The sequence below is a fragment of the Dermochelys coriacea genome, chromosome 7 (genome assembly GCF_009764565.3).
Source record: "Dermochelys coriacea isolate rDerCor1 chromosome 7, rDerCor1.pri.v4, whole genome shotgun sequence".
Classification (NCBI taxonomy): Eukaryota; Metazoa; Chordata; order Testudines; family Dermochelyidae; genus Dermochelys; species Dermochelys coriacea.
In genome coordinates this window covers 95918303-95932076 of record NC_050074.1, presented here as the reverse complement: position 1 = coordinate 95932076, position 13774 = coordinate 95918303, and the positions used below count along the sequence as shown (strand labels likewise).

The 13774-nt window shown below is 43.4% G+C and overlaps 2 protein-coding genes across 13 annotated transcripts in view; one reads left to right on the top strand and one right to left on the bottom strand.

The window, feature by feature from the left end:
* BLNK (B cell linker) overlaps window positions 1-13774 on the top strand; it is a 129937-nt gene that overhangs the window by 57981 nt on the left and 58182 nt on the right. The window contains exon 1 of one of the 11 annotated variants that reach the window (XM_038409622.2): window positions 6774-7197. The exons of 9 other annotated variants lie outside the window; for them this stretch is intronic. In XM_038409622.2, coding sequence (XP_038265550.1) covers window positions 7151-7197 — 47 coding nt within the window. In that variant the 5' untranslated portion in view covers window positions 6774-7150. Of the gene's footprint in view, window positions 1-6773; window positions 7198-13774 lie in introns of those variants that run through there. One more of the 11 variants, XM_038409626.2, reaches the window with a different exon arrangement.
* Window positions 6488-13774, bottom strand: part of ZNF518A (zinc finger protein 518A) — an 83872-nt gene continuing 76585 nt past the window's right edge. For both annotated transcript variants that reach the window (XR_006282570.1, XR_006282572.1), the window contains one exon: window positions 6488-6544. The gene's annotated coding sequence lies outside the window, so the exon portion shown is untranslated. The remainder of the gene's footprint in view (window positions 6545-13774) is intronic.

The window sequence follows — 13774 nt, the reverse complement described above, 5'->3', positions numbered from 1 at the left end:
ACTCCCTAATGCTGCTACTAAATGACATGGTTAGGCCACTTCATGTAACTGAGGAGCAGGAAAGGAGCAGGATGAGAAAGCAAAAGTTAGGAAGTGAGACAGGCTTAAGACAACTAGTAATTGCCTATTCCTAAACACTGAGATGGTCTGGGCTCTCTCCTTTGCCTAGGCTGCCAATGGCCTCCAAGGGCCATTGCAGCAGCTAGGGATTATCAGAGCATATACCAGAACAAAGCAACGTTCCAGCCATACATGCTTTCTCTGGCCATTCCAGAGGGCTTGTCCACACAGAGACATAGAGCATGGCAAGCTGGAGTGTAAATCTACAGTGCACTAGCCTGCTGTAACTAAGTGGGCCAGGCTACCACACACAAAAAGTCTGTAGTGCACTTTGACATACTGCTCTTTGCAGTACATCAAAGGGCACTATGGACCTTAGAGCATGGTAGCAGGGTCCACATGGCCAGTTAGCGTGCAGTAGGCTATCTCACTGTAGATTTGCACCCTAGTTTTCTGGGCACTAAAGGTGTATCTACACTGGGGCTGGAAGGTTTAATTTCCAGTTTGAGCAGACATACTCATGCTAGCTCTGACCAAGCTAGTATGCTAAAAATAAAAAAGTGTAGGTACAGTGGCACGAGCACAGGATGAGCCAGCTGCCTGAGGTCACACTTACAGTCTCAGATAGGATCATATTTCAGACAGTTAGCCCCTCTCCCATTGCTTGTGCTGCCACAGCTACACTTCTATTTTTAGCACACTAGCTCAATCAGAGCTAGTGCAGGTATATTGATTCAAGCTGTAAATTACACCTCTAGCTCCAGTATAGACATACACTAAGTCTCCATGCAGATGAGACCAGAGACTAAGGCAAAGAGAAGGGAGTGTAGGAGTCATTGGCTTTCCACCTGCTTTGCCCTGCTTGACTCATAAAGAAGAGAGAGCAGTATCTGGTCCATTATGTATGTAAACAACATTTGTACCATGCAAAATATTTCATATCTTAGGACATCCCTTCCTTTCTGAAACCTGCAGAATTAACATCTTTGTTTGACTCCTTTTTCTGGCCATGTCAGCACTGTAGAGGACACCTATTCAAATAATGAAAAGGTTTAGGGCTGAACTGTGACTGGCTCTTGGGTGGGCACTCAAGAGAAGGAAGATTCTAAGAGCTCTTCTCCATCCATACCCCACTCTCTATGTCCTGCACTAGGGTCACTCACAATCACTCTCCCTACAGTTGGCCAAGTCTCCCATGGTGCACTAACTACTTAGAAGGGGTCAGAGAGGAGGCAGGGCCCAAGCAATGCTGCCTTGGTGCAGAGAGAGGAGCACTCCTTCTCAACTGTGCTCCAGGCGGGTGGGTGCCTCTCGTTGGCACAATCACGCCTGAGGTCTCCCTCTGGGAGGAGTGGTTCCACATGGCCCCCACATGGCCCAGTATGGCCCCAAATATTTAAAGTTCAGCATTTGATCATACAGCAACATTTTAGTCAAACTTTCTTTTTTATTGAGAAGAACGGATGATAGTAAAACTAAAAAGCAGAAGTATAACTGTAGACAGTGGGTTTTGTTCTCAGGGGAAATAAAACACATTGCCTGCGCAGATGTTAAAGTGAGTTTGTTCCAGTATGAGAAACTCAAACTGCATAGTGTTGTAATGATACTGCCTAAATACAGAAGGCTTGTTCTTTATGTATTGAAACTAGAGATGTACCCCAATTCCTATCAGATTTTATTTTAGATACTAAAAATAGATCCACCTTCCCCTAGTCTTGCTATTTGCCTGCTACTTACCACACTTCGAATGAGATATTCACTGTGCAAAGTGGTAACCAATTTAGGCTTTTATGACAACTAATGCCAGTTTCCAAGATTCTTCCAAAGTTAATACAGAGTTGCAGTTCTGTGGCATAGAGCAATTTGACCCACAGAGATGAGATACATTGTGTGAAAAAGAACACACTTAACAAAGCATTCATTTAATTTTATTTGGCACAGAAAGATGTGATGTAAATGAAAAAGGCCTATCTTCTCTAGGGCTGATGATTGAGAAGTCACTGTATTTCTAACTCATACTTCTTTCTGTGCTAGAAGTTAGTGTTTTCCAGTTTAAAACATGCCACTTAGGGTTTATATACATGGTGAGTTAGTGTGTGGCAAGCCAGGGTGTGAATCTACAGCGCACCAGCTTGCTGCACACTGCGCAGTAGAAGTCTAAGCTGCACTGCAGGAAATAGTGATGTCTCTCAGGAAACATGCTAATGGACTCAGACTGAGTCATGTGACCTATATACGATCCTTTTGGGTGTTGGCTGGAAGAGCTTTGTTGCTCTCCATTCAGCAGTTCCTCTAGAAGAAGCCAAACAAAAACTCCTTGCCAAGCAAAAAAATTATGAAGCACTTCTTAAAAGTAAAATTGTCATCATCTTCTGTTTTGGCACAGGAGTGGGGAAGTTCGCTAGTAATCAAAATATACCACAAAACAGATTGTGCATGAAATCAATTTTAAAACTCTCTCTGGTAGCACAGTTACACCTTTAGTGTGGGCAGGGCATAGTATAGCTAACACATTTTTTGAAAATCATTTTCACAAGTAGGCAAAAACTGATTCTTGAATATTTCTGAAAACCATTTTAGCCAAAATATGCTCTGCTCATGTTGGGAATAAAACTGCACTAACTGAAATCAATTTTAAAAGAGGGGTTTCTAGCATGGCGAAGAAAGAGAATGCCAGGTTCCAAACATGAAATAATTGAAACCTGAATCATATTATAATCATCTACTCCCAACCAAGATTCTTAGTTGAAACTATAAAGTAACACTAGAGAGTAAATAAAAGCATTAATGCAATGTGTAAATTAGTTTCTTCCTGAAACAGAGCAGTGCGTGATTTCTTGGTATTCTCTATTGCAGTACTGTCAACTCCATGCATTCAGAAATCACAATACTGGCTTAAAAATCATGAGATTTTTCAAAGTATTAAATCTGGAGTTCTTTTTATTTATCTTCTAGTTTCTAAACTTTTAGGGTATGCTTGGTTCATATTTTCCAATGAAAAGTGAGACTCTCACCTTATAATATTACTCCAGGAGCCAGGGCTTTAAGAAAAACACCAAATACTGTTTCAGAGTAGCAGCCGTGTTAGTCTGTATTTGCAAAAAGAAAAGGAGTACTTGTGGCACCTTAGAGACTAACAAATTTATTAGAGCATAAGCTTTCGTGAGCTACAGCTCACTTCATCGGATGCATTTGGTGGAAAAAACAGAGGGGAGATTGATATACACACACAGAGAACATGAAACAATGGGTTTATCATACACACTGTAAGGAGAGTGATCACTTAAGATAAGCCATCACCAGCAGCGGGGGGGGGGGGGGGGAAGGGGGGAAGGAGGAAAACCTTTCATGGTGACAAGCAAGGTAGGCTATTTCCAGCAGTTAACAAGAATATCTGAGGAACAGTGGGGGTGGGGGAAAGAAATAACATGGGGAAATAGTTTTACTTTGTGTAATGACTCATCCATTCCCAGTCTCTATTCAAGCCTAAGTTAATTGTATCCAGTTTGCAAATTAATTCCAATTCAGCAGTCTCTCGTTGGAGTCTGTTTTTGAAGCTTTTTTGTTGAAGGATAGCCAACTCTTAGGTCTGTAATCGAGTGACCAGAGAGATTGACGTGTTCTCCAACAGGTTTTTGAATGTTATAATTCTTGACGTCTGATTTGTGTCCATTCATTCTTTTACGTAGAGACTGTCCAGTTTGGCCAATGTACATGGCAGAGGGGCATTGCTGGCACATGATGGCATATATCACATTGGTAGATGCGCAGGTGAACGAGCCTCTGATAGTGTGGTATCAGAAGTAGTACTGATTTAATTAAAGGTGTGATGTTGCAACAATTCAATTAATCCAGTGCAACTTTGTGTATGACCACTATAGGTATATCTACCCTCGGAGACCATAGTGACCCAGCTCTGTCAGCATAGCCCTATAGTATAGACACAGCCTACACTGATGGAAGAAATTTTTCTGTCAGTGTAGGAAAACTGCCTCAACATAGCTGCATCTGCACCAGGGCTTTTGGCAGCATAGCTATGTCGATCAAGGGGGTGGCTTTTTCACAGCCCTTACCTATGTAGCTATGCCAATGTAATTTTTCAGTGTAGCCCAAGCCTGAAACAGGCTAACTCTGGTTTACAGAGGTTTATCCTGCCCCATCTGGTTTAAGAGTGCTAAATTAGAGTTTCCTCAGTTTAATTAAATCAGTGCAACATCCCACCTCTAGTTATATAGTTGCAACTTCTCCCATGCCAGATCACCTCTTCCCCCCAACACTCATTAGGTACTGAAATGGTGTTTTAAATAGTTTGACTCAGGTCTGCACCTGAAACTTAGGTCCACCTAAGTGAAAATGGGACACCACACAGGGCTAGCCCAAGTCTACCCACCCCTTACCCCCATCCTATGCAAGGCTAGCATTGCTGCTTACCCAAGCCCCCCCTTGCACAGAGCTGGTAGTGCTGAGCATCTCCCCTCCCAGCTCCCTGGGTACGGCTGGCCTGAGCCCCTTGCCCGAGCCCACATGAGGCTGGCCCAAGCCGTTTGTCCCAGCCTCCTCGCCCCACCCCTGATCCCACTCCACACAGGGCTGGCCCAAGAATCCTGGTATTGCCGCTTACCCCCTTGAATGTTCCCCTGCATCTTGTCGGGGGGAGAGGGGCATGCCTCACTTTTTTTTAGCGAAACTGGGCATTTGTCCTGTTTGGTTTTGCCAGCTGATCATCAGTTGGCAAGAGAAAACAGGACACATGCCCAGTTTTGCCCAAAAAGTTGACATGTCCAGGTAGGGTGACCAGACAGCAAGTGTGAAAAAAATTGGAAGAGAGGGGGAGGGGTAATAGGCACCTATATAAGAAAAAGCCCCAAATATCAGGACTGTCCCTATAAAATTGGGACATCTGGTCACCCTACATCCAGAATAGGGCTTAAAAATGGGACTGTCCTGGCCAAAACAGGACATATGGCCACCCAACCCCTGACAGACGTAGTTAAACTGACCTAACCCCTGATGTAGACACAGCTAGGTTAATAGAAGAAGTCTTCCATTGACTTAGCTACCACCTGTCAAGGGGATGGATTTACTACAGTAATGGAACAATCCCTATGTTGCTGTAGCAAGTGTGTCTGCTGCAGCACCACAGCTGTGCCACTGTAGTGCTTGTAATGTAGACGTACCTTTAGGAAAGGTTTCAGAGTATCAGCCGTGTTAGTGTGTATCCATAAAAAGAAAAGGAGTACTTGTGGCACCTTCGAGACTAACAAATTTATTAGAGCATAAGCTTTCATGAGCTACTGCTGTCACATAGGAAAGCTTATGCTCTAATAAATTTGTTAGTCTCAAAGGTGCCACAAGTACTCCTTTGGGAAAGGGAATTTCAGGGTAACTGTTTAATTTCCAAAAAGAAAAGGAGTACTTGTGGCACCTTAGAGACTAACCAATTTATTAGAGCATAAGCTTTCCTGAGCTACAGCTCACTTCACTGTAGCTCATGAAAGCTTATGCTCTAATAAATTTGTTAGTCTCTAAGGTGCCACAAGTACTCCTTTTCTTTTTGCGAATACAGACTAACATGGCTGCTACTCTGAAACCTGTTTAATTTCCAGTCTCTTGCCCCTAGACCTCCAGTCACCTGAGAGTCTTCCAGGTAGACAACACTTTCCTTCACAATATAGCCCCACAGTAAGATCCTCCCCACTTCTCTGAGCTTTTAACCCCGATGAAGTGAGCTGTAGCTCACGAAAGCTTATGCTCTAATAAATTTGTTAGTCGCTAAGGTGCCACAAGTCCTCCTTTTCTTTTAACAACCATGTTGCTGCAATCAGTCCTCACAGGGCAGCCCCACCTCTGAATTCCATTGTTCCTCTGTGGGGATGGTGCCGCTGAGCATTGTTTTGGAATGGAATGGAGCTGTGAAACACCAATTTAACAAAAAGAAAAGGAGTACTTGTGGCACCTTAGAGACTAACAAATTTATTAGAGCATAAGCTTTCATGAGCTACAGCTCACTTCATCGGATGCATTTGGTGGAAAAAACAGAGGAGAGATTTATATACACACACACAGAGAACATGAAACAATGGGTTTATCATACACATTGTAAGGAGAGTGATCACTTAAGATAAGCCATCACCAACAGCAGGGGGGGGGGGGAAGGAGGAAAACCTTTCATGGTGACAAGCAGGTAGGCTAATTCCAGCAGTTAACAAGAATATCAGAGGAACAGTGGGGGGTGGGGTGGGAAGGAGAAATACCATGGGGAAATAGTTTACTGCTGCAGGCTACTCTGGAAACATCACCACCTTCACCTGAAAGGGGGGGGGGGGGAATAGTTTCAGACATATCTCTCATATCAAATGCATCCGATGAAGTGAGCTGTAGCTCACGAAAGCTTATGCTCTAATAAATTTGTTAGTCTCTAAGGTGCCACAAGTACTCCTTTTCTTTTTGCGAATACAGACTAACACGGCTGCTACTCTGAAACCTGAGACATATCTCTATGGCTGTTTGGAGTTGAGTCATTAAAGGAAGCTACACTGATGCCAAACCGAAGCCGCAGCCCATGCATAATTTGTCAGGACACTGAACAGGATCATCCCTTCCGATAGCTCGCCTGCACTTTTCTGCTACCAGGAAGTAGTCAGCATGGGGCAGAGAGCTGGCGTTTGTGGCGTAAATGTTATATTTTCCAGTCATGCCATCTGATTAAAACACCAGCTGCATGAAAGACACAAAGAGGAAGTAATAGAGAGAGACTTGAGCCATTCAATTTCAGGGGAATTTGCACGCCCAATAGGTGTCGGTCATCAAGTTTGCATAACATTCAGGAGTCAAAGCAAGCCGCCTGGCTGGCTGTGAGTGTCACATGATGAACTAGAAACATGAAACTCAAATATGTGCTCAGGCAAGTTTTCAGGTCTCGTAATAAATTAGCATTCTCCTTCTCACAACGTAGAAACCAGGCAGAGATAACCCGTGGGATCTAGCTCAGGTCAACTGCTCGGTATAGCGCTCCTTCTTACGATCATACAAAACAGCACGTGTTCTCGTTAAATGATCACTAGTTTACCTGATACTATCAATACGGAACATGGACAAGTTCAGTAAGATCACTGAGCCAGCTGGTCAGAAGCTAAGGTACGATTTTTTTTTTCCTTTTACATTTTGTTGGTTATGACTCACTGTGTTCCTTGAGTGCTGCGCCAGGTCAGAAGACAGACTGCGTTTGGAAATGGGAATTGCACACTGTTATAGACTGTTAATACAGGACTATGCAATTCCAACAGTACCTGTGGTGTCGAAAGCACCTGCCATCACTGAGGCTAAAATGCTGACAACTAAAAACGAGTACAACCGATAAAGTGTAGTGTATGAAGGGAAGTTTAGATATAAAACAAGAGCATTTTCTTCCTCAGTAAAATTAAAATCTATTTCAGCATTCTGCAGGCACAAGAAGTTAAGCAGAATATTGAGTATAAACGAGAGTCATTATCTGTATACATCGCTGCAAAAAGAGTCAATTAAATAAACATAAAACAATCATGTGAATCACACTCAGAGACAACTCAACTGCTTTCACAGCATACACTGTCCATGCTACTTTTATTCCCTGTGAAAAAGCAAACTGCTATATTTTTGTTTTAAAGGTTTTGTTTAAAAAATCATTAATTCACCATGAGCCTTAAGCACATTAGTAACATTTGATCAGGAGTTTGTTTATGCACAGTAGATTTTGTATTAAGAGGACTCTCCTGTTTAACTTCTTTGGTATCTCCAAATCTTCAAAAGGGACAGTGTTGTGTAGACAAACAGGAAGCATAAAACATTCTGAAAATAGCACACTTTTAAATACAGGGTGTTGGCGAAGAAGTAGGACTAGACTATTACAATGTAGTATTTTTAGGGTGACTGGATAGCTCAGGATTTGTACACTGGAAATGGCATCTAGAGATAGGCGGGAAATAGTTTTCCCATCCCATGAACATTTTTGAAATTTCAAAACATTTTCCTGTTCTGCATCAGGACAGAACCAAAATCTTTTGAATTTTTTTCATTTAAAATGGGGAAGAGAGAATAAGAGACCCCAGAATAGCCAATAGCCTGATGGTTGCTAGGGCATTCATCTTTTACTCATGTGGGAGAGTCAGGTTCAAGTCTCCGACATCCCAGCCCCAAGTTAGAGTTAGCCTCTCTCTAACCCAATGAATATTTACAAAAAGAAAAGGAGTACTTGTGGCACCTTAGAGACTAACAAATTTATTAGAGCATAAGCTTTCGTGAGCTACAGCTCACTTCATCAGATGCATCCGATGAAGTGAGCTGTCGCTCATGAAAGCTTATGCTCTAATAAATTTGTTAGTCTCTAAGGTGCCACAAGTACTCCTTTTCTTTTTGTAAATACAGACTAACAAGGCTGCTACTCTGAAATGAATATTTAGTTATTGAAACAAAGTGGAACAGTTCCAAGAAGAGGCTTTAAGCAAGACTCGCCCACCAATAGCCTGGTGGTTAGGAGTCTCGCCTGGGAGATAGGAGACCCAGGTTTAAGTCCCTGCTCTGCATTAGGCAGCGCCCTAACCAGGTATTAGCTATCCTGGGGATGTCTGTCTCTCTTTCTTGAGAAGCTTCTGTTGAAACTCAGACGTTTCTATGAAAACTTTTGGTTTTGACTAACTGGTATTTTCAGACAAACATTATGTTGAAAAATTTCTTAATGAACTACAATGGAGTTTTAAGCTTTTAGACCAGCTGTTTGAACACAGCCCAATTTGCTAATTCCTGCTCCCCATTCTGTTGGTGGAAGAGCTGGTGAGCCTAACAGAAGAGGGCACGGGCTATATCATCACTGCCAAAAAAGGAATGTTTTTACATGGAGATAGCCAGGTTAAGATCGCTATCACAATGTAAAATCCGGGTGGAGACAAGGCATAAGAGTTTTTACTCCCGAGCAGTTAGACAAGGCCATCTCCAGGTGGGGGGATACCATTGACCTCAACTAATTATGCTGAGCTAAAAATTAGCTGTGCCGTGTCACCACAAGGATTTCACTGCAAATTAGCTATCTCAATGTAAAAACCAATTTTTGCAGGAAAGACATAGTCATAGAGGTTCCCACACACACCATTACATAAGATTAAAGTAGAATTTCCTTCAAGCACTAGGAGGAGGTGCCAGCTGCCATGCTAACCTGGGCACGATGGCAAGTTAATTATTTATGTATCTATTGAAAGCCCATCATGTCAGAAAGAGATGCCATTTCTTCCCTACTGTATCTTCAGCCAGGCTGGTTCAGCTTCTGTTTCTCCCTCTCCCACCACTATCTAGTGATGTCCTAGCATAGATAGTGGAAGGAGACTCTGCTTCCTTCTGATACCTCACAGTATTAAGGCTGCTTCTTCTCCCCTCCGCCTCCTTTTGGCCAGTACATGTCTGACCAAAACCCTAACTCAAGGAACTTAAGCATATATCCAGGGCCATCCTTACCCATAGGCCAAGTGCGCAAAATTTCCTGATGCCCTACGTAGCTGCATGCTGCTCCGCCCCAGCCCCGCTTCTTCCTACCCCTGCTCCGCCCCAACCCAGTCCAGCCCCCACTCCACCCCTTCCCCAAAACCTCCGCCCGCTCCCTGTCTCTTCCCACCCCTGCTCCGCCCCAGGCTCACCCCACTCCACCCCTTCCCCTGAGGACAGCAGCAGGGGTTGGGCACCTGTACTCACTGGGCAGCAGTAAGTGCAGCAACCCAGCCCCAGCATGCTCCGTGCCGCCAGTGAGTGCTGTGGGGTGGTTCCCCCTGGCCCCCAAGCCCCAAGGCTGGGAGCCAGGGGAGCAGAGCAGAGTGGGCTGGGGCCGGGTCACTCCACTTCCCGCCGCCCCGTGTGTGCAGGGTCGGGCCCACCCTGCACTCACCAGGCAGCAGGAAGTGGAGTGACCCGGCTCCAACCCACTCCGCGCCACTGGCTCATACTCGGGTGCCGTTTCCCCCCCATCCCCCAGCCTGCTCCTGCCCCTTCCCCCCACCCCCCGTCCCCGCGGAGGCCTGGGGCCACACACACACTCTCCGCAGGGGGGCTGCCTAGGGCACCAAAATGGCTAGGGACGGCCCTGCATATATCTACCTTTAAGCATGTGAGTAGTCCCATTCTAAATGCACACGCTTAAAGTACCTTGTTGGATATGGGTCCAGATATTTGACCATATGGTTTTAATAAAACTTCAGGCTTTGCTAATTTTTTAGCAATGGTTGCTATAACTGCATTGCTGGCTTAGAAAGAGAAACCTGCCCAGATTTAAGAGGGATGCCACAAACACAACAAAGGATGAACATAATGGAGCTGCAGCCATTGCCTCACCCAGGAGTAGTCAATTATTTTTTGTCAGGGTCCAAATTTCTTGGTCAAGGTCCAGACTTCAGAGAAAGTCTGTGGTGTGATTATTTTTCACACCACAGTAACAATAATGATAATAATAAGTAAATAAAAAGATTTTGTGATCCATACAAAAGCATCTAGCGGTCCAGATTTATCCTGCAGTTCACCTATTGACTACCTCTGGCCTAGGGTGACCAGATAGCAAATGAGAAAAATCGGGACAGGGTCAGGGTTAATAAGTGCCTAAATAAGAAAAAGCCCCAAATATCAGGACTATCCCTATACAATCAGAACATCTGGTCATCCTACTCTGGCCTCACCCCGTGACATAATCACCCATTTACCTATTTTGTCACCAGCTCATACTACCTGGTATTATCCCTGGTGTGTTGGCAATACAGTTGATTATATAGTAGGATCTCTCCTTGTTTCTCCTTTGCAAAAAATATTTGCCTCAGCATTTGCACTGAATGTTACATTGGGGAGATATTTGCATTTGAAGTCTAAGCTTTCTTCATGTGCCAAAGATTGCAGAGACAAAAAATCCTACCGAAACAAAGTTCCACTTGTGTAATTATAGTCCATTTTCTAAGGCAGTTTTCTTAAGAGTTAATTCAATAGCTGCAAGAATCAAAGTGCCTTTAGTGCTGTATCAGCATTTGTTTGTGCCTAAAGCTTCAAGCTTATGAATGCAAGTCTGTAAGGCTTGATTTTGTGAACTGGGTTTGATACCTCATGTTGATATTTATCAGCTTCTCTCCAGTGGTGTATTTTTTATTATATTTGATGTATCTCTTTGTTGACATCATTGCATCAGCATCTCTGGGCCTGTATTTTTAGCTCACTCATCTCCTTCACTTATTTGGATAAGATGGGAACTAAGAGTCACCACGTCTCTTCACCCGGCATGTTGTAGACTTGGACATGGTGCTTGCAACTGTGAGAGTCATTCACTTTGTCATCTGTTTCATATCACTTGGGTCTGAATGCAGACACTTCGTAGAATTCTACCTTTATTATTTTTATAAAGTGTAGTGTGGATGCATGAGATTATATCATATACCATACATGGGATTATACTTTGATAAACTGTCTGTATTTATTGTCATTGTTTGAGTTGCCAGGAAACCTTGGACTCCAGAGAGAGTGAGAGTTTTTGTCAGGAGAGGAATGAATTATGTAGCATAGACTTTTTTTTACAACAGCATTTCCCAAAGTGTGGGGCACCAAAGACCAGTTGGAGGGACATAGAACAGTATCAGTGCAAGTGTCCGCATGCTGCCCAGCTAATATGGTGGGTAGTGCATCTGGATTCAGCTTTCAAAAGTTAAGGGATTGCTGCTTCATAATCAAATTGGTCCATAAGCAGATATACTGGTAAACACGGGGAATAGTCAGCAAAGCTTAAGTGCAGTTAGCAACTCAAAGACATAGCACCAAACTTTCAGAACCCCAGCAATAGCTTTCTGGTTCAAGTGACTGTGTGCTAACTCAACAAATATATTACAAGCACAAAACTTTAAAACGGCACCTTGACATTTCGGCCCGGTTTAAATGTAACAATTAGATTGACCCCGGTTATGTCACTCGGGATTGTGAAAAATTTTGCACCCTGTGCAACGTAGTTAGGTCGACCTTACCCCCACTGTAGATGCAGAGCTAGCTACTGCCTCTCAGAGAGGTAAGCTCTGCATCTGCAAGGACTCCTCGTTATTTTTAGCCAGACTGTGATCCTGCAACTTCTGCTCCTACAAATGATTTCCAACTGTGGTGTGACTGTGTGCTAACTCAGCAAATATATTACGAACACAACCTTCCATCAGTATAGGAGGCGTCTAAACTACAGCAGCACTGCTGCAGTGCCATAACTGTGCCACTCTAGTGTAGATATACCCTAAACCCCATGAAATCTTCATCTTTCCCCACCTTTTTTGCTCCTCCAAATACCTTGCAATATAACTTAAAATCACCACCTCCAACCACTGCTCCCAGGTATTATTTGAAAGCACCATGAAAAGTATTTCACTTTGTTCTGGGGTTGGTTTTACAGTTGCTTTGCAATACAAAAGATAACCTTATTGGATTTAGCATTTCCACTTAAACATATTGGATGAAATTCTGACCTTATTGAAATCAGTGGGAGGTCACCTAAGAGCCTGAGTGTCTGCTGTTAATGGCCCATCAAGTTTAAAAGTATTTGTGGTCCTCACCAGTTTTTTACTAACCTAGAAGCCTTGGAAGTGGCTTAGATTAGAGTATTTCAGGAAAGTATTAGTCTTATAGTTTACCCTCTTCTGCTTCACTAAGTTATTCCTCTTGAATGTGCAGAGCAGAAAATGAACTCATTTGGGAATGAAGTGATATTTTATTGTAAATCGGTACCAACTATGTTATCCTGTACAGGATACTTTATTACAGGGAGCAGTTTTCTTTTTGAGAAAAATAATCAGTTGGGAATATTAGGATATGTCTACACTACAGTTTGTCGGCATAATTTATGTCGCTCAGGGGTATGAATAAACCACATCACTAACCAAGATAAGTTACACCAACATAAGCGCCAGTGTGGACAGCGCTATGCCAGTGGGACAGCTTCTCCCACCTCTTGCAGGGGCTGGAGTAGTTAAGTCAATGGGAGAGCTCTCTCCCTTCAGCTTAGGGTGGCTACATTAGGGCTTGGCTACATTGACATTTTATAGCGCTCTAACTTGCTGACTCAGAGGTGTGAAAAATCACCCCCCTGAGTACAGCAAGTCTGAGCGCTTTAAAGCGCTAGTGTAGACAGGCCCCAAGAGCTGGGAGCCATGCTCCGAGCACTCAAAGCTAATCCCCTTGTGGAGGTGGATTACCAGGAGTTCTGAGAGAGCTCTCTCCCAGCACTCGCGGGCGACCACACTCACCACTTCAAAGCGCTGCCATGGGAGCGTTCCCACAACAGCGCTTTGAAGTTTCAGTGTAGCCATGCCCTTAGAGAGCTTACAGCAGCACAGTTTGAGAAAGTGATGGAAATTTCACTAGTTAAGTTCTTGTAAATATTAATAATAGTAATTTAATCAAGTTTTGTAATCAAACTTTGACACACTATTTTATATTTAGAAAAAAAATACCTGGAAAGGTTGCAAACAGGGATAGAACTGTTGATCTGCCAAGTTGCTTATTATGTACATGGTCCTATGTAGTCCACAGCTTCAGAATGTGCTACAAAATATACACCATCAGAGATTTCAGGAGCAAATTCTAAGCCTCCACTCATCCCATTTCTAGCCATTATGGTTGCAAAGACAACCTTCCAAATGTAATCAGTGCTTGTTGCCCAAGTCCGCAGAAAGCATAAAACATCAGGTCT